The sequence below is a fragment of the Electrophorus electricus genome, chromosome 10, assembly GCF_041902795.1.
Source record: "Electrophorus electricus isolate QZ-2024a chromosome 10, ASM4190279v1, whole genome shotgun sequence".
NCBI lineage: Eukaryota > Metazoa > Chordata > Actinopteri > Gymnotiformes > Gymnotidae > Electrophorus > Electrophorus electricus.
Window position 1 is genome coordinate 16,615,466 of NC_137506.1, and position 27,645 is coordinate 16,643,110.

Sequence of the window (27,645 nt, forward strand, 5' to 3'; positions counted from 1 at the left end):
TCAAAGTTCAAAGAGGTTTTATTGTCATTTCTGCTATATACAAGTACACAACAAAAACGAGACAATGTTCCTCCAGGACCATGGTGCAACACAAAACAACAGTGCAACAGACAACATGCTACACAAGTGCAAACAGTCCAAAAATTCGCCTTTTAGTTATAAGATTCCAGGAAGCGGAGTAGATCTGGTCCAGGTTTCACAAAAAGCACACTGGTCGTCGCATATGGCACAATAAGTTTGTATCGAGCAAAACACCAAGTGGGCAAGTGAGCTCTAACTGGCATTAGACGGACCCCTTGTGGCAGTTCAAGGGACATCCTGAAAAACATTCATTTTCTCCAGCATCTCATAACTGTTCTTTCTGAAAAACACGAGTGCAGGAATAAACTAGTAGTTCATTTTAGGCGACTCCATACATTCAAACAATAAAAGCTATTTTATACGAAAAACGGTTTTTTTTTGCAGATAAATTTTGCAGATAGATTTTGCCGATTTTTCAATCAGGAGCTTCAATATTAAGAGCTATTATTATTATTATTATTGTTGATGATATTTTCTGTTTAAACTAAAGACTTAATAAAACTACAGCCATAGTCAGTTCTGGCTTCACTTCACGTCGTTATATTGTTTCTGGCTTCACGTGTGCGTGAAGGGAGAGGGGCAGCACGGACGAACACTCGCCGACAAATAACGGATACACGATAGGTGAGTCTCTCACAATTTAGTGAACGGTGTCGTTACATAATTCGGCAACGCTTGACCTGTGGGTAGAATTTAACAATGGCAAGTTGCAATCGAAATAGTCAGTTACATAGGCAGCAAACCAGCTCTGGCCACAGCCAACTTCAGAGGAGCAGGCCAGCTCGGTGACATTTCTGCTAGCCAGTCAACGTCGTCCGTTTTGGAATGTTTTAATGAGTACAAATAGCAGTAGTTTCAATGTGCCCGTTGGGCTTTTATACGGCGTGATAAACGAAAGGTTGTACGAAATTGTACGGCCTCATATCGGCTTTTTGTACTCGTCTCTCGACCACGCATCGAGTCTGGTTCAGTCTTACTGTTAGTCCGCTAGACAGTTAGCTGCTTAGCTTCCTCTCGCCAATGGGTTTGAGCCCCATCAGGGAAACGATCTCTAAAGCCACGAAGATTTGCACTAAATGACGAACGCTGTAGTAAAAGATGTAATTATTAACGACGGACCCATAAATAGATCTGTACTACCTAGTTAGCTTTGAGCTAATTGTAATGATTATCGCCGCTGTAGCATAGCTAGTTAGCTGGCTGGCTAACCACAGCGAGAGCGCTGCTAAATGCGTACAAGGCCAAGGTCGCAGTGAGGCCTAGATCGACACGAACTGTTTATCTGCAGCGATTAATTGCAACTGGGTTTGCTGTCCTATTAGGCAGTGTTTTGCGCTGTGTGCTAGCTAGAAACGTATCGAAGCTCGCCATCACTCCGGGTATCCGCTTTAGTCCGCTGCGAGTGTAGTTGGCTAGCTAATATTTAGGTAATGAGCTATTATTTTTTATAGCTAACATTATTTGTGTGGTAGCTACGTTGGTTTGTAAATTATCATTTTACGCAGATGTAAAAAATCATTAATACTGGTCCCATTAATCATGTAACTAACTAGGCTATCTTACCAGTGTAAGGTGAATTCAAATGGTTACAATATGGCTAACCTAGTAATCGTTTGTCATTCTTGTAGGATAGCGTTTTCTGTCATTCCTGACGTGTGTGTGCGTGCGTAACTGGATAGCTTTCTTAAATTACCTTTTTTTGAGCATGTTATATAAAGTTGTGAGAACAGGCAGACTTTCTAGTCTCTTGCTCATTCTCTCTAGCTAAATAGTTTCACTGCACTGTAATACGAGTTATTTTCTTTCCCATGGTATGTAAAATATCCTTCAAGTTATTTTTAGTTTCTCTGATTAATCCCCACTCTGACCTCCTGTAGTCCAGTTTAGAATTACTCTGGCCAATTCATTTTTTCCCCTCTGTTTTTTTATTTTATCACATTACTCAATGATTACAAAAATACAAAAAAAGTCAGAATATTTAAATATATTAACTATAGGTTTCTGCAGTTCAGATTAATGTGTAGTCTAATTCTGTATGATATTGAGGCCTGCACTTGGGCTCAACATGTGCTCAACAAATGTCATTTCTCCCACAATTAATGTATTGCTGCCTTCAAATTAAAGTGGCAGTAATGTAAGCAGGGATGAATTATTGATGAGAGTTGGCGAATGAATGTGAAACACAGGTTATGGAAACCTGCCCTTCATTTTCCAGGCAGAGCCTAAATGATGGCTTGCCTCTGGGGCTTTTTCAAGTAGCGAGTATGCCGGTGATCACTTTGACAGAAAACACATTTAGATTTATGAAGACTAGTCCTTTAGGCCTAAACCACATTGATACCTGCTTATTTTTTCAGTAATCTGTCAACAATCTCATCTATTATTTTTGAGGAGAGGAAACCAGGTTTACTCACTCTTCAGCGTTGGATAACTGTAACTAAGATGCGTTTCATTTTCTAAACCATGTGTGCCAGTGGTATTGTTCATCATTCGTTCAACTGCCTTTGCTGAGATGTGCAGATAAGCGCTGTATTGAGGCTCACTAGTCTGACGTGCAGTCCATGACCAACACTGGAATGCTAATGTAGGTCATGCTCTGGGCTTTGTTTTGGAAGCTAGGCTGCCTTGACACCAGGCTGCTGGTCTGCCGTTCGTCTGCCAACTAGTCTGCTCTAATCAGTGCAGGGTTCTCCAAAACCTCACCGGCTCCGTGGTGGTCCTGGACGGCAACTGACGGTTGATGACTTAGGATGAGACACAAGCTTCTCAGTGCCATTTTCAACAGGCTTCTCTGGCCCTAAAAATCAGACTTCTCTGCCTTAAGCTTTTCACACCAGTATCAGGAGTTTTCTTTACTGTCCAGTTAAGTAAAAGTGGGCAAACTTAAAACCATCAGGCTACCACAGATGTTTTGCTCAGCCATTAAGCACAGCTCATGTCGCTACCCAAGAGAGGCATTGGTGTTTGAAATAAATAACTAAATAAACTGAAAGCGAATATCTCGTGTGGTCGAATTAGATTAGTAAACCTCCAGCATGGAGTGGGGAAACAGATTTTAACCAAGAGCAAATGTGCTCTCGCGGTAAAGCTGGATCATCGTGGTGCCGTGAGCTGCAGCAGGAGCCGAGATGCCTCGCAGAGGTGGTTGGGGGTGAGGATGAAGGGGGCGGAGGGTCATTTGGTTTCCATTTTGTGGTTGGGGGATGAGGGAGGGTGTTTACAAGCCAGCTGTCATCCTAATTCAGGTGCCATATCTTTGCTACAGATATGTCCATAATATCATAATTTTCTGGTTTGTTTTCAGACCGTTGGAAGATTCTTAGGCCGTCCCATCAACTGTGAAAAGGTAGTGTGTGTTTGTTTGGTTTTTTTTTCTCCCTTTGTTGCATGAAGTAATAAGAGTGCACTTTGTTGGACTATGAATCAAACAGTTTGGGCTATGTCTTATGAATTTAATTTGATATTGTGATAATTGAGAGCTGGAACATTTGATATATTTGGATCTGATTTCAAAACACTAATGAATGAAGCTTAGCAGTATAGAGTCATCTCATGTTTTTTTTTCTTGCAACAATAAAGAAGAAATAAATGGGTTTATTTTTTTGTAGCACAAACTTTAAAGCTCACTCTGTGGACCACTCATATTATACCTGTCATCTCACTGTTGTTCCTTACCCTCTTGTATTTTAGAACTCTTGTTCTCAATAACATGTTGCTGACCTTTCCATAGTCACTTTTTAAATTTGTTGTCTATTAATATATATTTAATATATATTAATATATATTTAATATTTCGACACATTCAATGCTTACAGCAATTTGCTATGTGTGTACATGCTATAGTGGTATATATGTGGTATGCTGTAGCACTGAGTTGGTATTTCGGTATATGTTGCACACTGGTACTTCTATAGTGTTGACGGTGTGTGTGCGCCTACTGTTTGCATCTGGTGGATGTTGCCTAATGTGGAGTGTGGGCTTCATCTTCTAGACCCCTCTGGCGTGTGTATGACCAGAGGTTGGAGGGTTGATCAGCGAGTCAAGTGAACAGTGCTGATGATGAAACCCAGAATAAGTGCTCCTTGCCTCCACAGCAGCGTGTTCAACACACACACCCAGTGAGTGCTCAACACACACACACACCACTCTCCATATGCTTCAAAAGTTATAACCCAATGAGTTGTATTTTGCATGATTGTTGCTTGTTAGCACATTTGGGGCTTCTTGACTGAGGTCTCTTTGAATATGGTGCTTTTAGTTTAGCTGACCCCCCCCCCCCCCCAAATTCCTGTCCATCAAATAATTTTTATGATTATCAGAGGAAATGGAGTAATGTTTCTGTTAGAAGCCACATAAGTATAACTCAGATTTTTGTCCATGTGCCACCAGTGTAAGAGAGACCTTCTGCCCCTTCTTGTGCAGCGAGCTTTAGAAGGCCAGGATGAAATGAGATAAACACTGGATGAGTGGAGGCCCCCTGCTTCAGAATCCCTAAGCATGGCAGGACTGCAGCTGGTGACCCCTGCCTCCTCACCCATGGGGCCTTTCTTCGGTCTCCCATGGCAACAAGAAGCTATCCACGACAACATATACACACCAAGGAAATATCAGGCAAGCCCATGAAGATGGTCCCATGAATAGGCTATGGTGGTGTACTTCTTTAACATTTTTTTAAGTGGATTAAGTGGGTCAGTCGCATGGACCGTTTGTCTAAAAATGAGTGTAATTTCCCATTTGTTTTGCTTGCACTTTGCTCATCAGTCATATACAATCTGAGTATATAGTGATTTACTATTAGCTTGGCTTTCTTTTCGCACCCCCACCTACCCCCCCACCATTTCCTGTTTTTTTTTTTGTTTTTTTTCTTTAGGTTGAACTTCTTGAAGCAGCTCTTGAACACAATACTATAGTCTGCTTAAACACAGGCTCAGGGAAGACCTTTATTGCAGTACTTCTTATAAAAGAGCTCTCCCATCAAATCCGCCAGGAGGAAGGAAAGAGGACTGTTTTCCTGGTGAACACAGGTAGCAGCTCTGAGTAGCCAGGGAAGCCCTGTTTGCGCTCTCTTCTGTTAGATGCTTAGTCATTGCTGAAAACCGATTAAAAAAAAAAAAAAAAAGTTCTGTAAAGATCAGCATATTCTTTCTTTTTGTCCTTTTGTGTCAATTTATTGGTTGTAGCAGAGTCTGTGATCCAGCAGGCGTCCACGGTAAGGACCCATTCCGATCTTCAGGTTGGGGAGTACGCCGAGAGCTCAGTGTTATGGCCAGAGGAGAAATGGAGCCAGGAGATGATGGGAAATCAGGTGCGATTACAGGCACCAAGTGGACTCGAGTCCGTCTTCCACCCCCCCACCCCCGAAATCAGGCTCTGTAGTGTGTGTTATCTTTGTGGGGCATCAGCTCTCTCATGCGGCCTCTGTAATGTCTTTATGATCTTTGCGGGGTGTCATCTCCTTAATGCAGGCTCCGTCCGTGTGTTCTCCACAGGTGCTCGTCATGACGTGCCACGTCTTTTTGCATGTGCTGAGGGGTCGGGTCTTGCCACTGACAAAAATCAACCTGGTGGTTTTTGACGAATGTCACCTCGCAATCACGGACCATCCTTATCGAGACATAATGAAGGTGAAATGGCGTCGGGTCGAATTTAACCCAAGATTTACATGCGTCATCTAGCTGTCAGGCTGGGGACATGCTGAAAAGATGTCAGTGTTTTAATAACCCTGTATTTAGTCCTGGTGTGACTGGTCATTGCAGGTCTGTGGGAATGAGTGTATGAATATTTAACTTAACATCAAGTTGGCAATTCTGTAATATGTGTACACATATGCTTTTCATGTCTTATCGGGCTGTGTAATGTCGAGGACCTTTCCTGTGGTGGGCTTGGTAAGATTTGGCCTTAGGTGCTGTCCGCACTGGCTTTAAAGGTCTCGTCTTCATGCTGGCAGAAATATGAGGACTCTCCTAGCTTCCCGCGTGTCTTGGGGCTCACCGCTTCCATTCTCAACGGAAAGTGTGATCCCTCTGACCTGGAGGACAAGATCCAGAACTTGGAGCAGATCCTGAAAAGCAACGCGGAAACGGCCACTGATCTCGTCGTCCTGGACAGGTACGTTTGCTACCTTGCTTACCTGCTCCCTTACCTTCACACAGGCAAAGAATCATGTGGAGACAGCCAGCCTGCATGCCTTTTGTAGGTGCTAGTGAACCTTAATTAATTTTTAAAGGTGTTAGAAAATGTATAGGAACTTTGCGTTGTTTTTTTTTTTTGCATTTTTAAAAAAATTCTCATTGGCCCAAACTGCAGGTACGCATCCCAGCCTCGGGAGGTGGTGCTGGACTGTGGCCTTTATGAAGATAAGAGTGGCCTGTCTGAGAGGCTTCTGACTGAGCTGGACGAAGCTCTCCAGTTCCTCAATGACTGCAACTTACCTGCACATCGAGAGGACCGAGACCCCACTTACATATCTAAACAGGTTTCTGCTTTTTTATGTTGTTAATTAATCTTTATAATCTTTTCGGCTATGCATGTTTTTTCCTTACGATTTAGTCCGCAGTTTTGTTTCGCATGATAAAATTATTAGCTAATGGTTCAGTCACCAACAACCTAACCCTGTGCCCTGTTCCGGCCCATAAACCTACTCTGCTCCCCAGGTTCTGAGTGACTGCCGGGCGGTCCTGACCGTGCTGGGGCCGTGGTGCGCAGACAAGGCCGCGGGCATCATGGTGCGCGAGCTCCAGAAGTACGTGAAGCACGAGCAGGGCGAGATGTGCCGTAAGCTTCTCCTGCTGGCTGACACAGCCCTGCGCAAGCTGCACGCGCTGTGTGAGGAGCACTTCTCGCCCGCCTCACTGGACCTGCGGTTCGTCACGCCCAAGGTGCTCCGTCTCCTAGACATCCTGCGCGAGTACAAGCCCTTCGAGAGGCAGCAGTTCGAGAGCGTGGAGTGGTACAACAACCGCAACCAGGACAACTACGTCTCATGGAGCGACTCAGAGGACGAGGACGAAGACGAGGAGGTGGAGGTGAAGGAGAAACCTGAGGCCAACTTCCCGTCGCCGTTCACCAACATCCTGTGCGGGATCATCTTCGTGGAGAGGCGGTACACGGCCGTGGTGCTCAACAGGTTGGTTTTCCAGTGTCGGTATGTTTTTAATTTGCAGAATGATCTTGTCATGCTGTTCTTGTGATGCGCCGTGTGGACACATCCCCGGTAATTCCTCATGCCATGCATGCCTTCTGGGAAACAGGCTGATCAAGGAGGCGGGGAAGCAGGACCCAGAGCTGGCCTACATTAGCAGCAACTTCATCACAGGCCACAGCATCGGCAAGAACCAGCCCCGCAACAAACAGATGGAGGTGGAGTTCCGCAAACAGGAAGAAGTGAGTCAGGACGGACCTTTCCACTATTTCCCATTTGGCATTCGGCCCGTTTACCCACCCCCACCCATGAGCCTGAGCTTCTTGCCCCCCAACCCTCCCCCCCAGGTGTTAAGGAAATTCCGAGCGCACGAAACCAACCTGCTCATCGCTACCAGCATCGTGGAGGAAGGGGTGGATATCCCGAAGTGTAATTTGGTGGTCCGGTTCGACCTGCCAACCGAGTATCGCTCCTATGTGCAGTCCAAGGGCCGAGCTCGCGCCCCTGTCTCTAACTACATCATGCTGGCTGACAGCGAACACACGCAAATGTTTGAAGAGGACCTCAAGACGTACAAGGCCATCGAGAAGGTCTGTAGTTACTCGGGAGCGATGTTCTTCTGGGCGTAGCTGTTGAAATTAGCATGGCAACTTGTTTTTGTTGTCACCCCACATCCGTTAGATCCTCAGAAACAAGTGTTCCAAGTCGGCGGAGTGTGGCGATGTGGAGGCGGAGCCTGTGCTGGACGACGACAACATCCTGCCACCCTACGTGCTCCGCGCAGACGATGGAGGTCCCCGGGTCACTATCAACACGGCCATCGGCCACGTCAACAGGTGACTGTTGTGCTTGAGGACACCCGCATGGGATCGCACGTCCCTCGGCGATCTCGCAGGGGTTAATGCCTGTGACTCTTGCCTTGCAGGTACTGCGCCAGGCTGCCCAGCGATCCGTTCACCCACCTGGCACCCAAGTGCAAGACTGCTGAGCTGAAAGCGGGCGGATACCAATCCACACTCTTCCTCCCTATCAACTCACCCCTCCGGGAGCCCATAACAGTGAGTTCCAGTGTTTTTTTTTCTATATATATATATATATATTTCTATGAGGATGGTGATGGTGCACTAAAAGTATGCTGCACTTAGAAGCTCTGCGCTCATGTGTTCGCACGTGCCTTTGTAGGGCCCACTGATGTCGTGTGCAAGGCTCGCGGAGAAAGCTGTGGCTCTGCTGTGTTGTGAAAAACTTCACAAAATAGGTATGGCCGATCCTTCCGCCACCACCTCCTTACTGCAGCTGCTGAATGAAGGCCTTAATTTATGAATCCCTCTCTCTCCCCTCAGGTGAATTGGATGACCACTTGATGCCAGTGGGGAAAGAGACAGTGAAGTATGAGGAAGAGCTGGATTTGCATGATGAAGAGGAGACCAATGTTCCTGGCAGACCAGGCTCCACCAAGAGGAGACAGTGCTACCCGAAAGCCGTGAGTGCTCTGTGACGTGTGGAGGATCAGAGTCAACAGCAAGCTTTTAACATCATGCTACCATTTCATATGGGACTCATTTCATTCTCAGAACAGTCATTGTATCTTGAAATCATTGAAAGTTGATCTTAAAACCTAATGGTTTTATTTTAAATGCAAGGTGATTATTGAAGGTGTGTGTGTGTGTGTGTGTGTGTGTGTGTGTGTGTGTGTGTGTGTGTGTGTGTAGATACCAGAGTGTCTGCGGGGCAGTTATCCTGTTCTGGAGAAGACCTACTACCTTTACGTGATCGGGATGGTGCTCACCACGCCGCTCCCTGATGAGCTGAACTTCCGCAGGAGGAAGCTCTACCCTCCCGAGGACACCACCAGATGCTTCGGCATTCTGACAGCTAAACCAATACCTCGGGTATGGGGCCCTCATCTCTGCCAAGCTCCACAGCTCCCTTTTTTCACCTCAGGAGGAACCATACTCCATGGCGACCCATTCTCATCCCAGTGTTAACACAGATATGTTAAAGGCGTGGTCATGGGGTTCAGAGTGGTCCACCACCCAGAAATCCATCCCACGGTGTTGTATTGTCGGAAACTGATAATTGATCTTAAGTCCTAGAGGCTAACGCAAGTGTATGGTGGCAGATGGGTTATAGCCTTTCAGTGTACATGTACACTTTGTTCAGCAGTTAACAATGTCGTCTTGTTGGAATTTTTTTTTTTGTGTGCTTCTTTTTAATGTTGTGTGTGTATATATGTTGTTGCTTGGAAGACATTGTTGGTAAGAAGCTCTGTGCGCTTGTGTGTGACGCCTGCATTCAGATCCCACACTTCCCCGTGTACACGCGCTCAGGCGAGGTGACCATCTCCATTGAGCTGCAGAAGTATGGCTTCACGCTGAGCTCATCGCAGCTGGAGCTCATCACCCGCCTGCACCAGTACATCTTCTCCCACATCCTCCGGCTGGAGAAGCCCGCGCTTGAGTTCAGGCCCACAGAGGCTGACTCGGCCTACTGCGTCCTACCTCTCAACGTGGGTGAGTTGACGGGGTTTCCTCCCCAGTAGGAATGTGAACTTGCGGGCATGGGGGAGGGAGTGGAATAAGATAAGACTCCAGTCGTTATTCATAAGAATTCTTTATCTGACTCCAAGCCATGTTCTTTTCAGTTGGAGATTCCAGTACTTTAGATATGGACTTCAAGTTCATGGAGGAGATTGAGAAGTCCGAGGCTCGCATCGGCATTCCTAACACTCAGTACACCAAGCAGAACCCGTTCACGTTCCGACTGGAGGATTACCAGGATGCTGTCATCATTCCGAGGTGGACGATAAGCCCTTTTCTCTTCACGTCCTGTTTTTTTTTTCAACTCCCTTTGAGGATATACAGCTGTTCGATGCAGCTGTTTTTTAAAGACTAGCTCATTTTGCTTCAAAGGAAAGAAACTGTGTAGCCTGAAGTCTAAAGATTTTAAAGTTTCTGGACATTGTATTTTGTCCCCCTCCCCCTCCTGTCTCTCAGGTATCGTAATTTCGATCAGCCGCACCGGTTTTATGTCGCGGACGTGTACACGGACCTCACGCCCCTCAGTAAGTTCCCCTCTCCAGAGTATGAGACGTTTGCCGAGTACTACAAGACCAAGTACAACCTGGACCTGTCGAATGTCAACCAGCCTCTCCTGGACGTGGACCACACATCCTCGAGGTGGGTGGTCAAGGCCAGCAAGTGAGGCCTTCCCAGCATGCATGCTTCTCTGCCAGGGTCACTCAAGGAGTGCGCTGTTTCCCCTCCTCGCAGGCTGAATCTGTTAACCCCTCGCCACCTCAACCAGAAGGGAAAAGCTCTGCCCCTCAGCAGTGCCGAGAAGAGGAAGGCCAAGTGGGAAAGTCTGCAAAACAAACAGGTGCTAATCCAATGGGGGGCGTTTACACCCTAGCGCTGATTCCAGTGCCCTCGCAGATGTGTGATGGGTGCACTTCACGCATTCTACCACAGAGGACTCAATCGTGTGGGCTAATTTCATTAATTTTCTCGACTTTGCCTATTTCCGGTTTGTTCAGATTTTAGTTCCTGAGCTGTGTGCCATTCACCCAATCCCTGCCTCACTGTGGAGGAAGGCTGTCTGCCTTCCCAGCATCCTCTACAGACTTCACTGCCTTCTGACGGCCGAGGAGCTGCGTGCTCAGACGGCCATGGACGCGGGCGTGGGGGCCCAGAGCCTGCCCCCTGACTTCAGGTCAGTCCCGGAGAGCGGTTTCATAGTTTTTTGGGCGCAAGGACTGGTTGAAAAATACCTTGACAACTCCTTCCTGCTGTCTCCTTGAAACTTGTCCTTGTCTGCAAAGTGAGATTGGTCACCAGATGAAACTCTAGGCTGTTTTGCTGTATAAGGTCTTATAGCTGTATTGTATGTTCTTGTGACTGCACTTTGATAGACTTGCTGTCAGACTAGATTGTTTCAAGTTTGTCCCAGGTGGGAAATTTTTCATGCAGCATGACCCAAGACGGAGACACACACGCACGCACGTGCACACACACACAAATCAACAACCCATTTTGCAGAGTTTTGACATTGAGGCCAGTCGCTTGTCCTTTGTGTTTTTCCCCTTTTCAATACAATTATCCCTTGATCACTGCATTCATCCAACAAAGCTTTCTGATTTGTATCTGTGGTAAGCTTGGAGCCGTTTTGAAACTACTAAACATGAATTGGTAGTAAAAAATAAATTGTTTCTGCATGTAAACTGTTGAGAAAGTGGTCTAGTCTGACTAGCTTGCATAGCAACTTTTCTAAGGGCTCTTTTTGCATTCTTGTAAACTGCTCTGTATAAACAGTTGATTTTGAAGGCTGAACGCAGCCTAGGAACAAAATGTGTTTGTCCTTTCAGAGAGTCTTGTCGTCTTTACATGCACTGCTTTGTCCAGGTATCCAAATTTGGACTTTGGATGGAAGAAATCCATCGACAGCAAGTCGTTTATTTCATGCATGGAGGACGATGATCACCGTCAGCCTGGCACAAGCTCTGCCCCTGACCACACTGCCCAGGAAGGCCCTAGTGCCGAAGCCTCCCAGCCCCCAGGGGGAGCTCTCTCGCATGATAACTGCAATGCACCAGACGAAAAGCTAGAGGCGTGTGTGCTGCCCCCGATGGCTCCAGCCCAAGAAGGGAGTGTGCGCGCCTGTCCCACTAACCTCAGCAATGGAGCGGGGGCCAACGGCGGCGACCAGCACGCACACGATGTTTGCCCGCGCTCCTGGCTGGCCGCGCAGGAGGGCAACCTGCCGACACGAGCCACTACCTCAGTTCTTGTGCAGCCTCCTTCGAGCGGCGTCCACGAATGTACCTTGGGCAGGGACTTGGACCTCCACGGTGGGCATGTCAAGAAAGCTACCTCAGACCGTTGCCTAGCCTCCGGGGCGGCAACGACCAGCACCGCTCCACCTGTGTCTGGGTCTCTGGAGGTGTGCGGGTCTGCAGCACCGCCCTGTGACTCAGCCAAAACCCTGGGCCCGAACCCGGGCCTGATTCTGCAGGCCTTGACCCTCTCCAACGCCAGCGACGGCTTCAACCTGGAGCGGCTGGAGATGCTAGGCGACTCCTTCCTCAAGCATGCCATCACCACCTACCTGTTCTGCACGTACCCCGACGCACACGAGGGCCGACTTTCCTACATGAGGAGTAAGAAGGTAAACTGTGGGCTCACACACACGCACACATACATACACGCTCTTACGCTTTTTGTGGAATTCCTCTACCAGTTAGGATTGTTGCCTTAAGTACTGTGCGAAACAATCTCTGCCTCTTTTTTTTTTTTTTTTTTTTTTTTTAAACATCCGGACAATGAATATTGAACGGTAAGAACAGTACGTTTTGCCTCGTTCTAGGTCAGTAACTGCAACCTTTACCGTCTGGGGAAGAAGAAGGGGCTGCCAAGTCGAATGGTGGTCTCCATCTTCGATCCGCCCGTGAACTGGCTACCCCCCGGCTACGTGGTGAACCAGGACAAAAGCAACACTGACAAAGGCGACTCTGAGGTGGGGCTCCTCACGCTCTTGCTGATGGTTGCTCTGTGCTGTGTGTGCTTGGCTCAACCTGCTATCCACCTGTGTCCTCACGCACAATTACAGAGCTGTTCTCATGCATGCGCTGTGGACTATTACATGTTGGCGTTGTTTGCACATTGACCATTCTCCAGGCTTGCCACTAGGGGGCAGGTTCATGCTTTCTGGGATGCTGGAGCGTAGGATTTTTTTTTTTTTTTTTTTTTTTTTCCCCCACTCCTCTGTGTCATGGATCAGGCAACAGTAGTGAGATTTCACAAGAAATTTAACATGCATCCTTTCCTTATGTTTCTACTGCAGTGAGTTAAAGAATATTGGAAGGCTACTGTGTAATTGGGTGGGAAGTTAATTTTATAACAAAAAGGGAAATTCAGGAATTTGATGTCTTGCTTTCTTTTTAAGCATGAGATCAAACACTGAAGCAGTTAGACAGCATTCAGTTATGTGCTTCAAGCTCAGTTGATTCTTGAACATGTGGTGTTAATCAGTTAAAAAAAAAAAGAAAAAGAAAAAATGTGTATATCAGAAATCAATAGGAAAAATGTCAAGCTTTCTCCACACGTTGAGTGGGTGCTCTGGGTGTATGGTTTGGATAGCTTGGTGTGGTTGAGGCTGTGTGTGGTAAGATTACTCTGGTTTTGCCCAAGGCTGACTCATTTTAAGCGTCAATTCTCCATATTATTACAATATTAGATGTCAGGCCTGATAACATTTTAATGAATATTCATCAGAATTTTTCCCACATGGTCAACTTTATGGTGTGTTAATGATATAAAGATGACAGTCTGGATGTGTGTCGGCTGCTGAATTAGGTTCAAGCTGATGACTCCGAGTGGGATACTACCATTTTTTTTTTTTTTCAATAAAACTGCATTCAGTAGACCTAATGTGTTCTAACTGAAACTCTCTTGTCTGTTTTTTGCATCTGTCCATCAAGACAAAGGCAGACCTGGCGAATGGAAAAGCCAATGAAGATGACTACGATGATGAGGATGAGGGTCCTGACGTGGAGGATGAAGACCTGATGTGGAAGGAGCCCAAGGATGAGGTGAACGTCGAGGACGACCTGGAGTATTACCAGGAGCACATCAAGTTCATCGACACCATGCTGATTGGCTCCGGAGCCTTTGGCAAGAAGATCTCCCTTGGCACCTTCCCATCTACAGAGCCCAGCTGTGGTTGGAAGGCTCCGCGGCGGGCCGCGCTCGGCAGCTGTCACTTTTCCTCGGATGGCGGCGGCAGCGGCATCGGCGATGAGTTCGACTACAGCTCCTGGGACGCCATGTGCTACCTGGACCCGAGCAAGGCCGGTGAGGAGGACGACTTCGTGGTGGGCTTCTGGAATCCGTCGGAAGAGAACTGTGGCACAGACGCCGGCAAGCAGTCCATCTCCTACGACCTCCACACGGAGCAGTGCATCGCCGACAAGAGCATCGCCGACTGCGTGGAGGCCCTGCTGGGCTGCTACCTGACTAGCTGCGGAGAGCGTGCTGCCCAGATGTTCCTCTGCTCGCTGGGCCTGAAGGTGCTGCCGGTTGAGAAGCGAGGGGCAAGGAGGGCCACAGAGGAACCGGCCGAGCCGCAGTACGGCTGGCTCCGGATCCCCCCGCGCTGCATGTTCGACCACCCGGACGCCGAACGCACCCTCCACCACTTGATCTCCGGCTTCGAGAACTTCGAGAAGAAGATCAACTACACATTCAAGAACAAGGCCTACCTCCTTCAGGCCTTCACTCACGCCTCATACCATTACAACACAATCACAGGTGGGGGACCTGCAAAGGTCTCTAGAATCACCAAACACCACTGTGTCTTAGAAACTATGTAGATTGAAAAATTTAATTACATCTGTAAATTAAAAATGGTATTTGGTCACATTAGAACTTACTAGGGCAGATGATGGTGCCCAGCAAGATATCAGTGAATGTACCCCTGGTGCTGTCTGATTTTACTCCATGCATGTTTCTTTAACGTGTGAACAGATTGTTACCAGCGGTTGGAGTTCCTTGGTGACGCGATTTTAGACTACCTCATAACCAAGCACCTTTATGAAGACCCACGCCAGCACTCTCCGGGCGTGCTCACTGACCTGCGCTCTGCGCTCGTCAACAACACCATATTCGCTTCCCTGGCTGTCAAGTACGACTACCACAAGTACTTCAAAGCTGTCTCACCTGAGCTGTTCCACGTGATTGACGATTTTGTGCAATTTCAGCTGGAAAAGAATGAAATGCAAGGAATGGACTCTGAGGTTAGTGTTTGAGCTTCTTCGGGTTTTAATGATGAATACCTTTTGAGAGCGTTCAGTCAGTATAATTATGGTTGGCAAACAGTTACATTTTTAATTGCAATTTTTAAATTTAAAACATAAATGTTACGAAAAAATGAGACCTTCATTAATTTCATTAAAATGACAACAGTACCTTTTTGGCATACACATTCAGTTGTTTCCAGTGCTCAGTTGCATAACTAGCCTTGTCTTGCTACAGTCACAAAGATCTTGGACTAAACAGGGGACAGTTATTTGTTTTAAAGATATAACACAATACAAAACCCAATGATGAGCATACCATGTTAAATTTAATGATTGAATGACTCATTTACCGCTGTGAGTGGTTATTCCTTGTAAAAAGTCACAATGGAAGTCTAATAGTCTTCTGCTGAAGTCTCCCTTTAAAGTAAGCACCAAGGCCTTTATGAACCTGTGACTTGATGTATTGTATTGCACTTTTAATATATGCATATGGTCTGCTCCCATCAGTGTGGGATAGCTGTGTTGGGAGTCAGTAAACAGTATTGCCTAATAAGACAGAGACAAGCTTCAGGCTGAGATTACCAGAAAAGCCTTAAAAAAAAACAAAAAACTACAACATACAATTAAATGCTGTCATAATTATCAACAACTGTCAGAAGCATCACCCAAGCTGTATAAGATGGACACACTGAATTGCTAGACCAAAAAAAAAGCAAATATATTATTCCTGCAATGAGCAGGAATACCCATATATGCGCTAGCAGGAATTAGCGTCGATAATTAGTAATTGCGACCACATAGGCTAACAAAAGCTAATTATAAGGGAAATTGCAAAGTTTGCAAATACTGTACTTAATATTTGGTGACTTGGTAATTAGAGCAGACTCATTTTACACTTAGACATACATCTTCAGAATTTAAGAGGGATTAATGGGCATAGCAACACAGTGCTTCATCTCAAGGATGTTCGAGTTGCGGGGAAAATTGACTCGTGTTCAACGAAAATGAATGATAAACCCCATCAGTAATGGCTTCAGCTACAAAATGGCTCATATACCGATTACCGCATTCCTTGTTTATATATTTTGAATCTAAACAGTAAACATTTTGTGCAGGTCTTTATCACCATTTAAATTGTTGGATTTTTTTTTGTTTTTTGTTACAAAGAAATATGCTCATAAAGTCAATATAACCTAATAACCGGAGAAATTCAGTGCTATTTAAACATTAAAAAAAAAAGGTACAAAAAAATATGAATCCCCTTCGTATATAAAACTAACTAGGATGTTGCTGGTAGCCCTTTTTAATTGGCTCAATAAGGAAAAACGCCGTCAGCCAGTAGTTTCACGTTGCTTATTTACCTTGCACTCTTGGTGAGGAGCAACTGGCAGTGAGGTCTTTCTCCCACGACAGAGTCATGCACAGACCTCGCTAATCTCAAAGGAGCCCTGACTTGTTGCTTCTCAGTGACCTGATGGATGCACAGGATCAACAGGGAAATGAGATTAACGAGACTACAAAATTATTAACTTTGCAAAAGAATCAACTTGGACAGCCCACATGTGTATACACTTACCCGCCGTTTGTTAATACAACAACCATTCTGTACATCAGCCTCCTTTTTGGCTAATATTTTTAGCAGTGGTTTTGACACAAAAACAATGACCAAAAAACCCCCCAGCAGCCTAATGAGCTTGTGCAAGTTTACCATCCAGTTACCATTGCAATATTACCCTAATAATATTCATTCAGAAATGCTCCTGTAGTTGAACATGGCCTAGAGAGTAGATGGAGAATTAGCACTCGGTAAGTGTACATAAAATGGTGCAATCTAGGTGTTTGTAATAAACGTATGCACACACGTGTGCCATTATCATTTACATATATTGATAAATATCTCAAACTTCATGCAAATGCTGGCAGTCATTATGGGTCTGTTCTCTATTTGTATTTGCATTTTATTTTTCTTCAGTATTGATGGAAAATGCAGTTGGATTGAATTTATTTTGAAATGGTTATCTTGGCACTGAACCTAGTCTTATTTCATTGGAAAGCATTTTATGCCTTAGGGACAACATTGGATACTGTATGAGGAAAGGCAAATTCATTAAAATAAGTAATGTTCTCCCTAATTACATAGCTGAGTAGCATTGTCCCCAGTATCCACTGGACCACAAACAGACAGGGCTTTTGTTAAGTCTAATGTTAAACGTAATTGAGGACAGACCCAGTTTTGGCCTGCCTTCTATGACCAATTCTGAACTTGAGTGCTTATTTATTGGGGGGGGGGGAATGTAACTGCAGCAAAAACCAAGCATACTTTTGAGTATACTTTCTGAATCTCAATTTGAGTTGGTTTCACTGCATAGAACATTTTCATCTATTTGTTGTCTGCAGTTAATTTAAGATGAGTCTACCATAGCCGTAGATGCGTTTCCTGCTCCTGTGAGAAAGCTCTGTCGCCGAAGGGACGGGGCAAAACAGCCCCACAATCACATCTCTTCCTTTCAGCTGCGCCGATCTGAAGAAGATGAGGAAAAAGAGGAAGATATCGAGGTCCCCAAAGCCATGGGGGACATCTTCGAATCACTAGCCGGGGCAATTTACATGGACAGCAAGATGTCACTGGAGACCGTTTGGCAAGTGTATTATCCAATGATGAGGCCGCTGATAGGTGAGAACGAGAGCAGCGCAGGCTCTGAGTCACTTCTGCGTTTTGTGTAGTTTGATTGTTCGCCGGCCCCTGCGGCGAAGGACCTTAACTGGAGTCCTTTTTTTTTTTTTTGTTTTTTTTTTTTTGTTCCACCCTTCCGGATGTCCTTGCGTCTGGTGAAATGCCGTATTGAAATGGTGGGGCCTCGGTTTGTTTTTTTTTTTTTTTTTTTTTTCAGAGAAGTTTTCTGCCAACGTACCGCGCTCGCCCGTGCGTGAGCTGCTGGAGATGGAGCCAGAGACCGCGAAGTTCAGGTGCGCGCACCCCCTGCTGCGTGCTCCACCTAACGGGCACGCCAGCGTCCATCGCACTGTGTTATTGTGGGTCGCTGCTTTAATTTCTGATGTGAAATCACTTTAGGCTCTATTGAGCTTCCTGCTGTTACTAGTGTAAACAAAATGTGCAGTAGTTATATCGCTGCTGTCAGAGTTCCTGAACCAGCATCTTACATGCCCATGTAAGTGAACGACCCATTATAGGTATGGTTGCTTACAGGTAGTTTATGTATAGGGTGTGATTGATAAAGGATTGGGGAGGGTGATGTTCATAGTATAACTGAGAGTAGGCTACATTTCAGAGTTTTCGTGGATCAGGTTAGGGATGGGTGTGGGGTTAGTTATGTTTTGGGCTATACATGGAAGAGGATCGAGGTAGGGGTAGGTTATGTAGGGTGTAGTTGGTTGAGGTTTGGGGTAGGTTAATCCAGAGGGTGTGGTAGACTAAGGGAAGGGTGAGGTTTTCTATAGGGTGGGGTAAGGGTAGGGGTTGGTTAGTTGGGCTGATGTTAGACTTGTGTGTCTGTGCCCTTGGCCCGCGAGTGACTTCTCCCCTCCCATCCACCGCAGCCCTGCTGAGAGGACGTACGACGGGAAGGTGCGCGTGACGGTGGAGGTGGTGGGCAAGGGCAAGTTCAAGGGCGTGGGTCGAAGCTACCGCATCGCCAAGTCTGCAGCGGCCCGCCGAGCCCTGCGCAGCCTCAAAGCCAATCAGCCTCAGGTCCCGAACAGCTGAGCTCCACCCAGACTCCAGCGGTCCCGAACAGCTGAGCTCCACCCAGACTCCAGCGGTCCCGAACAGCTGAGCTCCACAGATTCCATGCCTCCTCTCCACACCAGTCCGCATCATGGACGGTCTTCTGTTATTGAAGAGAATTGCTCATGTCAACAGAATTTGCAAAGACTTTTTTTAAAATTTTTTTTCCTTTGCCTTTTTTTTTTTTTTTTTTTTTTTTTTTTTTTTTTTTTTTTTTTGGCGCAGACACAATCTTTTTATCTTTTGTTTCCTCTGAGCTGTTCATCACGAGAGTGCTTTATTCATGTATTGCAAGTGTTAAATGTCAGGCATCTATCCTCTTTCCTCTTTTTAACACTTTTTAAAGACATCTTTGGCTTTGTGGTAGTGTGTAAAAGTTAAAAAAAAAAAAAAAAAAAAAAGCTTATGCTTGAAACTAGTGTTAGAATGTATATAATTAAAATGTATACATTTAAATAAGGAAAAAAAAAAAAACGCTAAACTCCTCAGTCAGTGCACTAGTGCCAGTTTTGGAGCGTTTCCAAAACGCTCTGATGGAAAAAGCTTGCAGGGAGAGAGTGAGAGAGAGTGAAAGAGAAAGACAGACCACGGAGCAAGAGCAATGTTTTCCACGGTCTTGAAATGCTATTCTTAATCGTCATTGCACTTATTTCACTAGGGTCTGCTGTGTTACGAACTCAGTCGTGAATATTTCGCCTGATCAGCACCAAAACATTTGGGTATGTACCGTGTTCTATACCTGAGAGAGAATATGGCCCTCCCTCATGTCCTTAAAAGCGGATAATAATTCAACATTCCCAGTTACTGTAATTCAAAGTTTTTAACAGCACTCTAGAATGCATGTTTGTGTAGCTGTTTTAGCCAACTGGATATTATATAAATACTATAAATAGAACTACCAATGTACACCTATATAAAAGAGAGAAGATTTAATGTTTATTATGATGTAAGTTGATAACTTGGCTTTCAGTAATGTCTTTTGATACCAAGAGTGATAACATTTTGGTGGACAGTCTCTATGAGCATTAGATGTCACCATTGACTGATGCGTTTAGTTTTGATATTATGACACACAAAAAAGTAAGACATATCACTTGGGAAAATATGCTGCAGATTTTGTAAAAAGAAAAAAAAATATTGGATACTTCTGTAAGACACAGAGCACCTTTACGTACAGTCTTTAGGACAACCCAATATTTTAATAGATGGCTTGTAGTTCATTTACTTCACTTCACTTACCAAAGTCAGTAGTGGTGCAGTGCAAAGAGGCTGCATCTGTGAAGTCAATCCTTCATGAGTCACTCATTTAAAGATGTGGAAACCAGCCTTCGTTTTCATGTACGTGTTATAGCTTGTCTAGCCTCTTTGTCTTCACTATATTAAGACATTCTTCACTCAAATACCTCAGTTAATCGCATGCTTTTTTAAATTAATTTTTTTTTTTTTTTTGGTGCTATGTTTATTAAGCTTGAATTTTTCATCTTTTTGCACTGTAACTATAATACCTCTTTGTTTTACCTTTGAAATCTGTTGGGTTGTTTTAGTCAGCAGTCGTGCTGTAGAGATCTGCTTCATGGGTTCCCTTTTTTATTGATTTAAAGCTTGAAGATTTTGAGGGTAAGCTGAGGGACGTTCTCTGCACATAAGCTCAGTGCCTCTATGGAACTCGGTGGGATTCTTTTCTTTTTTTAAAATTCAAAATTCAGCTTAGTCTAATTGTGTATCTGGTTTGAAAGGATTGCTCAACATTTGTGGAGATTGGATTGTTTTTATTCCTGAACACCTATAAGCCATGCCTTGTCCCGGTCACTCCTCTTCCGAGGTCTTTTGAAATCTCATTAGGCTGCTTGCAGTGTCTGTGATGTCATTTTCCTTTGTATTTGCTGTGTTCTGTCACTTGCTTTTTATTTTGGTTAATGGAGAGAAGCAAGTTATACATATGAGTAATGCTTCAATTATATAATCCCAAAAATTGAGGCGTAGGCTGCAAAAATCATTTAAATTTTTTTTCCTCTCTTTCCCTATGTCATCTTTGACATGTCTTAACTACCTGACTTGAGTGAAGAGATTTGTTATTACTGTTGGTACCTCCTGCTCTGCTCTTTTTGGTATGGGCATATTACTGAAGTTGAATCTCCCTGGTGATGCTACCTCAAAAATACCCCCTTTGTGATTAGTTTGGCAGTCCTGAATATGGCAATGTTGATCCATCTCTTTGTAGATATTCCTGTAATTTTGCCCGTTACTTCATGTTCTGCTTCTCTGCCCATTGGTGCACCTTAGATGGGGATCCACACTACAGTTTGCACTAGAAACCATTCCCGTTCATCTAAATGAATTTACACCTATTTAAAACAGTATGCCCATAAATGGTGCCTTTTGTCTCTTTAACATATTGATCTGTAACATCTAATATTGTTACAATAGCAAATCCACTTCTACTAATTGTAGCAAACCAAGACATTGCTTTGTGCTGTGTATGTTCGGGTAGGTGCCATGTATTCAGTGAGTATTTTGAGTGTAGAGAAATTTACAGCTTCCTTCAGTACTTTATTTCAGTGGGCTAAATAGACAGTTGTCACTCACTGCCTGGCCTGTTGTAACAAACCTTCCTCAGCTCTCTGAGTGCAGTCTTTTATCTGAGCAAGAGTTTTTTGGTGATCCTGCATGCCTATCCTCAGCTCCATCTCCGTCTTTGATCTTGCACAGCCATCATTGACATCTCTATAGACATTGGTGATTGGTTAGCTTGTCAGGAAGAAGGTGCATTTACATACTGGTATATAATAGGCAGTCGTCCCCCCCCTCCAAATCAGAGCACCATTTATACATTCTGCCTCATTATAGCCTTTTCCCAGTGAGAGGAATGGCACACCTTTTCACTCTTTTTCTTCTCATTTGAATCTTTAGTTACACAGTTCTGTTACTCAAAGAACGTGAAGCCCCACATGTGATTCCACGCCTGTTTGTTTTTGTTATTGTTTTTGTTTTGTTTTCTTTACCTCCTGATAACAGAATGGATGATGTCACAGCTGATGACTGAGCTACTCCCACTGCATGATTGATGACCCAAGTCGTGTAAAGAATTATGTAAAATAGTGTTTTATTCTTGCTGGGAGTTTCGATGTAAGCCCGCCATTCACCATTGCACAGCATGCTGCAGACTCTTTTTCTCTCTTTTTTTGGCTGAGAATTGTGTTCATTTTCTTGGGGGTTTTTTTTGTTTTGTTTTGTTACATGTAGCACAAATCAGCATTGCACTTGGGCGCCATACTTTACCTCATGTCAGAAAGAGAGAAGAAAATGCGTGTATATATGATGCCATTGCATTTAAAAGAATAACTTGTGGTTTTGGCCTTGCTGCTGTTCCACTGCTGGTATTTTTACAATTGTATTTAAAATGTGATCGGGAAGATACCACGTGCCTGCAGGATGTCGTCGTGTAAGGAATACACTGTAGAAAAGTAGTAGTTGATCTCTACAATCTGGGGCTAAATGTATGTCCTTTTGTATACATTCATGTCCTGCCTTAATGTAATATTTTTACATTTAAATTGTAATCTGCAAACTACCAAGTCCTTTGACAGGCATGTCGTGCATTATGTTTAGGTGAAATTGTTCCCTCATTAGTTTATATCTGACATACCATTAGGTTCAGATCAAGTAGTGTGCGTCAGTGAAGAAATCCCCATACTCCATCCCTCATTGCTTTTCTCTCGTCTGTTGTCTTGTCATTCTTATTCAACTTTTTTGCAGCCCCGTATTCCACAAAGAAGGGCTTGAGTAAGCAATTTCCTACATTTTGGTATTATGGATTTTGGGCTTTTTAAATGTGGTTTTTTTTTGTTTGTTTTTTTTTTTTTTTTTGTTATCTCCTCTTTAATTTACCTGAAATTCAAATGCACTCATCAGCAGCAAGGTGGCCAAGAAAAATGGCTCTGGAATGTGATGTGAACACTTTTTTTTTTTTTTTTTTTTTTTTTTTTTTTTGGCCATGATATTTGGGAATGTGGTGGTCATGGAGATCAGCAACGCACCAACAGAACGAGTGGAGTTTTCAATCGGGGAGTTATGGGCCATCAAGAACTGCAGCGCTGTTACAAGGGACATGAAATGATTCTCACTCATACTGTAAAAGAGCTGCAGTGGTTTACGATCTGCACCTTATGGATCACAAATACCTTTAATAGTCTTATTTTCTTTCTTTTTTTAAATAATTGTAGCTAAATGTATCAACAATAAAGTTATGGTATGGTCCATTCAAAACGTGACTTCCCAATTCTATTCTTGGTTAAATATGCAACGTTTCTCTCTGAACTGGGATTTGTGTTCTTACGTAGCACCTCAGTATTAAAATTGTGCATTGCATTTTGATGTCGCGTTTATGACGGTAATGACTCTAATGGCCAATGTCGTGGTATCTTGGGGTCAGGGGGCTGGTTTAAACGGGTGCTTAGCTGGGCAGGCCTGCGGTGATGACCTCCAGTATTTTGCTAGTCGGCAAAGCTTAAGCTAGAAGTTTACGAGTGCCCGGAGGCCGCAGTTTAGATGGACCCAGCAACTGTGAGCAACGTTTTAATCGCATTTTCACAAAGGCTTGTGCAGTAGACGAAGTGAGTGCATACTGTGTTGGAGTATACTTTTACACTCGCAGCGGTCCGGTTTACGACTTCGTGTATCCAATTTGGTGCTTGCACGTTGTTGTGTGGCTGTATTGGCTCTTGCCAGGAGAGGAAAATGAGAACCTCGCTCTCAGGCTTCTGAGGTGAGAAATGACCTCATGTCAGCTGTGCAAGCACTCGCGTCTCCATTTAGAGTTTAACACTCCATTGCTGATATTAAAAAAAAAATGACGCACTGCACTGATTGATGCAATCCTAAAAGTAGCCGTTAGGTAAAACCCACCATTTCAAGACGCTGGTGTCTTTGACATTATGGAGTTTTGTTTTACCGTAAGGGTTTAGGGAATGAAAAAGCAAAAAAAAAAAAAACGATTCACATGAACAAACAGGAAAAAACAGGTTCGAAAGATGGGAGCCCGTGTATCGTTTGATGGTGGTCGTTGGGATGACCTCCAAGTGAAGGCTTGAGCTGTCAGACATACCGCACACGGGCAGTGCTCGACTCGGTAAAAGAAAGCGGTAAAGATCAAATTGTGCCTCAATAATTCGTCCAGCATGATGGTGAGTTAGAGGGCCTCACCTGGGACAAGGTGAATAAGATCATCTAGAAGAGGGAGGACTCCTCAAGACTTCGTCCTTCAGTCGTGGAGAAGGACGCATAAAGGAATATCTGCAGCTGCTGAAAAGGTTTCTCTCTGAGTAATAGGTGGAATGCGAATGACGGCCAGTGCGCAGGTCTGATATCGGAGCTGTCTGATTTGGAGAAGGGGCTATTTGGGAACGGGAGGGGAAACCGTGACTTATTACCTGTGTTGACAGTGTGCAGGCTTGTGCCGCGTCATCTGAGCCATTCGTTCTCTGTGCTATAAAAACAAAGAGATGACAAATAAATATGCAGCAGGGGCTCGTTGTTTTCCACTTGCTCCGGTTGCCAAAACTTTTTGCTGACCTCCTGAGCGGCGGTCCCAAACCGGCGCTAAACTGTCCGTCACTCAGCACGCAGGCGCTTACACAAGTCGCCCTTTCGACCTCAGCGTCTTGTTTCTTTCAAGCTCCAGGGTGAGGCGACAATCGAAATTGAGCATAACAGGCATTTGGTTCTCTGTCCCTCCCTTCGTCTGCCTATCATTTGTTTTGCCCCCCCCCCCCCCCCCCCCCGCTTCCTTCCCCCCTGCCCTTTCTCCACAGGAGGATTACAGTGTGTTGCAGGCAGCCCATTACAGTGCCCAGAACAGGAACGGGTTATTAATGCTCTGACTTACTGATGGGCCTTCAAGCTGCATAGTGGGTCTGGGCTTCCTCATGTGTAATTGGATCCAGCTCCGTGCACCCTGTCTTTAGGGCAGGCCGAGGCATAACCCCAGCACGAGGAGAGATAGCGCGTAGCCCCAGCACGAGGAGAGATAGCGATCACACATGCTTCCACTGTATATATACATCTGCATTGGCAATCAGGCCCACTGTCAGTCTATCAGTCAAATCCCCCCCACCTCTATTTTTTAAAATGTATTTATTTATTTATTTTTACTTTTTCAGTTTTGTGGTTGCTTTGGCAGCAATGCATGTGTTTCACAGTGGCAAAGCGCATTCTCTAGAGGCAGTGCGGCTTCTGTGGTCACTGGAACAGCTTTGCTCTATCAGTTTAGTGAATGCAACACTGGCTGCTTCCATTTATTGTGGTGTTAAACAAGTCACTACTGCTGTTCTGTTTCTTTTGTTTTTTGTTTCGACTTTATCCCCAACCGTTCAACGGATGGTAATCAGGGGCACAAGGTCCTGTGGATTATAGGTATTATGCAGCTTTGCTGCGATTATTATTAAAGCAACCAGCAAACAGTTTAGTGCATTTCCAAATTCACATATTTTATTGCTTGTGATTTGTAAGTTTGTAAGGCCACGTATGTGCGCATCGCATGTGAAAGGTCTGACTCCTAGAGGTCTAATCCTCTGAGGTCAAGGTGCTAATGAAGTGTCAGAATAAACACACACTTAATCCCACTATCTTTTCACTTGTACAATTAGGAAGTCGGTTGTTAGCTGCCTAATGTGCCATCCCTCTGCTTTGTTTATGCACTTAGGGGGAATTGGCTAACGCTAACAGGTTCACTTCATTATGCATGGAAAGGTTTGCGAGGGGCTTAATGGGAGGGAGGGCATCTCTAAAGCTCTGTTGGTGTTTCAGCCAGGAAGCTCGTACATGGCTTACACAGGACACAGTGCACAGTGCACACACTTTTGCTGCATTTCTTTGTCTGCTTGTAGACTCACTGGCCCATTTAGCCCTCAAGGATTTCCCTGTTCAATTGAAATGCACACACATTTGGCAAAAGCATTAGAACAATAATGAAGGTAGATGTAAATGTAATCCTTTATTTTGCAACTCTTAAGGGCTGCAGAAATGGAATAGGAATGTTTTCCACAGCAAAATCCCCAAAGAGTCTACCACTTGATGTTTGTGGTTATTAGTAATGAGAATGAGATGGGCGGTCTTATCAGGTGGTAATTACCGTGCGCAGGGCTTCTGATGAGGTGTCGGGTGCGCTTGATTTGTCATCATGGTCGGTCGTCAGCTCACACGGGAGCACACCCCCTCTCCTCGCGCTCCGGACCACGTTCCTGCTTCCCCTACTCTCAACCCGTTACTGCAATCTGAGGGATATTGAAATGAGGTTCGGGCAGGGGGCTTTGCCAAACAGCACGGCAACCTGAGGCTGGGAGATACAGAAATAATTAAAAGAGTCGTTCGGGTCCCTGGGCTTATTTCCATTTGCAATAACAGTGTTTTAGTCTTGAGTGGTGTCACTAAATTGCTCCCACTGTTTGCAGATGTAAGTAATGAGAGCGGTCTAGTTTAGCAGTCATGTCTTTCTCATTTACCTCAAATGAGAGCTGTCGTCTCTCCAAAACTCAATCACGAATCTGTCAAAATGATATGTCCTGCTCAAAATGGTGTTGGTGAATGAATATGCGCAAGTCTGAAATTGTCAAGAGTCTGGATGAAGGTTCATTTTCTCTAGGTCAGCCTGGTCTGAGAATGATTTGATTTATTTATTTAAATAATCCACAATATTTATGCAGCATGGTGTGTTAGACAAGACTCAGAACTGTACTGATTTTATTTCATGTTTATCAAAACCCTTTTTTCTTCCATGGTGCACTGTCTCGTAGGTTGCGGGTCCCTGTGCTAAATTGAAACATCTTTACTAGAACAGACACGGCTTTGCTGAAACAGACGTATCTTATTTTCTTGTACTGTGTTTGTGTTGCTAATGGAACCCATTGTTGCCTATACAGCTTGTACAGTTTAATCCTCACGGCTGTCCGTGTGATACTTGGTGAAGTGGGTAGGCCTAATGCTGAACATCGGGTTTGTGGTCAGTCGTAAGACCAAGTTCATGCTTTCATCTGAAGGTAATTATCCCATGTATGTTTAAGCCCCAGAGCATAACCAGAAACAATGTGTTTGTTGAGGGTTGATACTAAGCAGTCATGCCCGTCGAAGCGGTCGTAACCTCTGCACCTCACCCTGGTTCTCATGTCGCAGGCTGGTGAGGACCTCCTGGGATGGACAGGTCTACACAGTCAGCTCATAAGTCCCCTTCACCTATCCTCACACCTTGGAGGTCGCCCCCCCCAGCCTGGAGACTGACTCTCCCCATCAATTCGCCCAGTCATGTCTTTGCGAAATTTAATCAAAACAGATTACTCCTCTACTCCTCTACAAAGAACTTGTACTTGTCCTTCCTCAATAGTACCAAGAAAATTACTCGAATATACAAAAAATAAGTAAATCTATAGGAAATAAATACTGGCAGTTTGTTTGTTTTTGCAATTGTCACCATCACTGATGGACTGTTTAAAGAGATCTGTTTTCCTCATGTATTTTTGTTATTCATGTTCAAATGCTCTACTAAGAGGGAAAAGTTACACTGATTAGATAAAAATGTATAGTAATCCAACCTCCTCTCTAGATTCCCACTTTGACCACAATGAGTGATTAGACAGTCTAGTCTTCAAAAAGGAAATTATTTAGTGATATTATTATGCTCACTCCTGAGTAACTCGAGATGAAATCATGAGCCTGATTGGACATAAGGCAAGCATTATTAGAAAAGAGATGAAATCAAATAATTGTTTTCTGTTTCAAGTATTAAACCGCAGCAGTTTGAATGTCTGTCTGAATTAGGGATTGATAATTTCACATTTCGCTTCTGGCATATCAAGTTTGCTCCACAAATTGGTAGCAAACATATGACTGACACTC

At 44.5% G+C, this 27,645-nt stretch overlaps 1 protein-coding gene across 6 annotated transcripts; it reads left to right on the forward strand.

Moving 5' to 3' along the window:
• Nucleotides 1-158: 158 nt before the first annotated feature.
• Nucleotides 159-23,025, forward strand: dicer1 (dicer 1, ribonuclease type III). 6 transcript variants are annotated; one of them, XR_014125589.1, is made up of 29 exons: nucleotides 159-705; nucleotides 3,386-3,427; nucleotides 4,073-4,199; nucleotides 4,504-4,692; nucleotides 4,952-5,105; nucleotides 5,262-5,386; nucleotides 5,571-5,705; nucleotides 6,008-6,189; nucleotides 6,388-6,556; nucleotides 6,735-7,207; nucleotides 7,332-7,464; nucleotides 7,570-7,812; nucleotides 7,904-8,058; nucleotides 8,148-8,280; nucleotides 8,405-8,480; nucleotides 8,566-8,705; nucleotides 8,935-9,114; nucleotides 9,522-9,735; nucleotides 9,867-10,020; nucleotides 10,219-10,401; nucleotides 10,495-10,600; nucleotides 10,758-10,933; nucleotides 11,623-12,385; nucleotides 12,584-12,733; nucleotides 13,698-14,526; nucleotides 14,743-14,899; nucleotides 14,976-15,011; nucleotides 17,526-17,688; nucleotides 17,906-17,981. XR_014125589.1 is itself a non-coding variant. In XM_081721760.1 (29 exons), exons 4-29 carry the CDS (start codon nucleotides 4,579-4,581, stop codon nucleotides 18,736-18,738), a joined length of 5,661 nt encoding a protein of 1,886 aa, XP_081577886.1. In that variant the 5' UTR covers nucleotides 161-705; nucleotides 3,386-3,427; nucleotides 4,073-4,199; nucleotides 4,471-4,578; the 3' UTR covers nucleotides 18,739-23,025. The 6 variants fall into 6 exon arrangements, 5 of the variants coding, with proteins under 5 accessions (XP_081577886.1, XP_081577885.1, XP_081577888.1 ...); XM_081721760.1 differs by adding an exon at nucleotides 18,573-23,025 and having other exon boundaries at nucleotides 161-705; nucleotides 4,471-4,692; nucleotides 14,743-15,011; XM_081721759.1 differs by adding an exon at nucleotides 18,573-23,025 and having other exon boundaries at nucleotides 161-705; nucleotides 14,743-15,011.
• The last annotated feature ends 4,620 nt before the right edge of the window (nucleotides 23,026-27,645 follow it).

What these genes read in the sequence shown, in the direction of transcription:
- dicer1 (XM_081721760.1), top strand. Translation starts at nt 4,579, where the DNA reads ATGGCAGGACTGCAGCTGGTGACCCCTGCCTCCTCACCCATGGGGCCT. An exon ending in ACACACCAAGGAAATATCAG is followed by an intron (nt 4,693 to 4,951) that starts GCAAGCCCATGA and finishes TTTTTTCTTTAG; the next exon opens with GTTGAACTTCTTGAAGCAGC. An exon ending in TGAAAAACTTCACAAAATAG is followed by an intron (nt 8,481 to 8,565) that starts GTATGGCCGATC and finishes CTCTCCCCTCAG; the next exon opens with GTGAATTGGATGACCACTTG.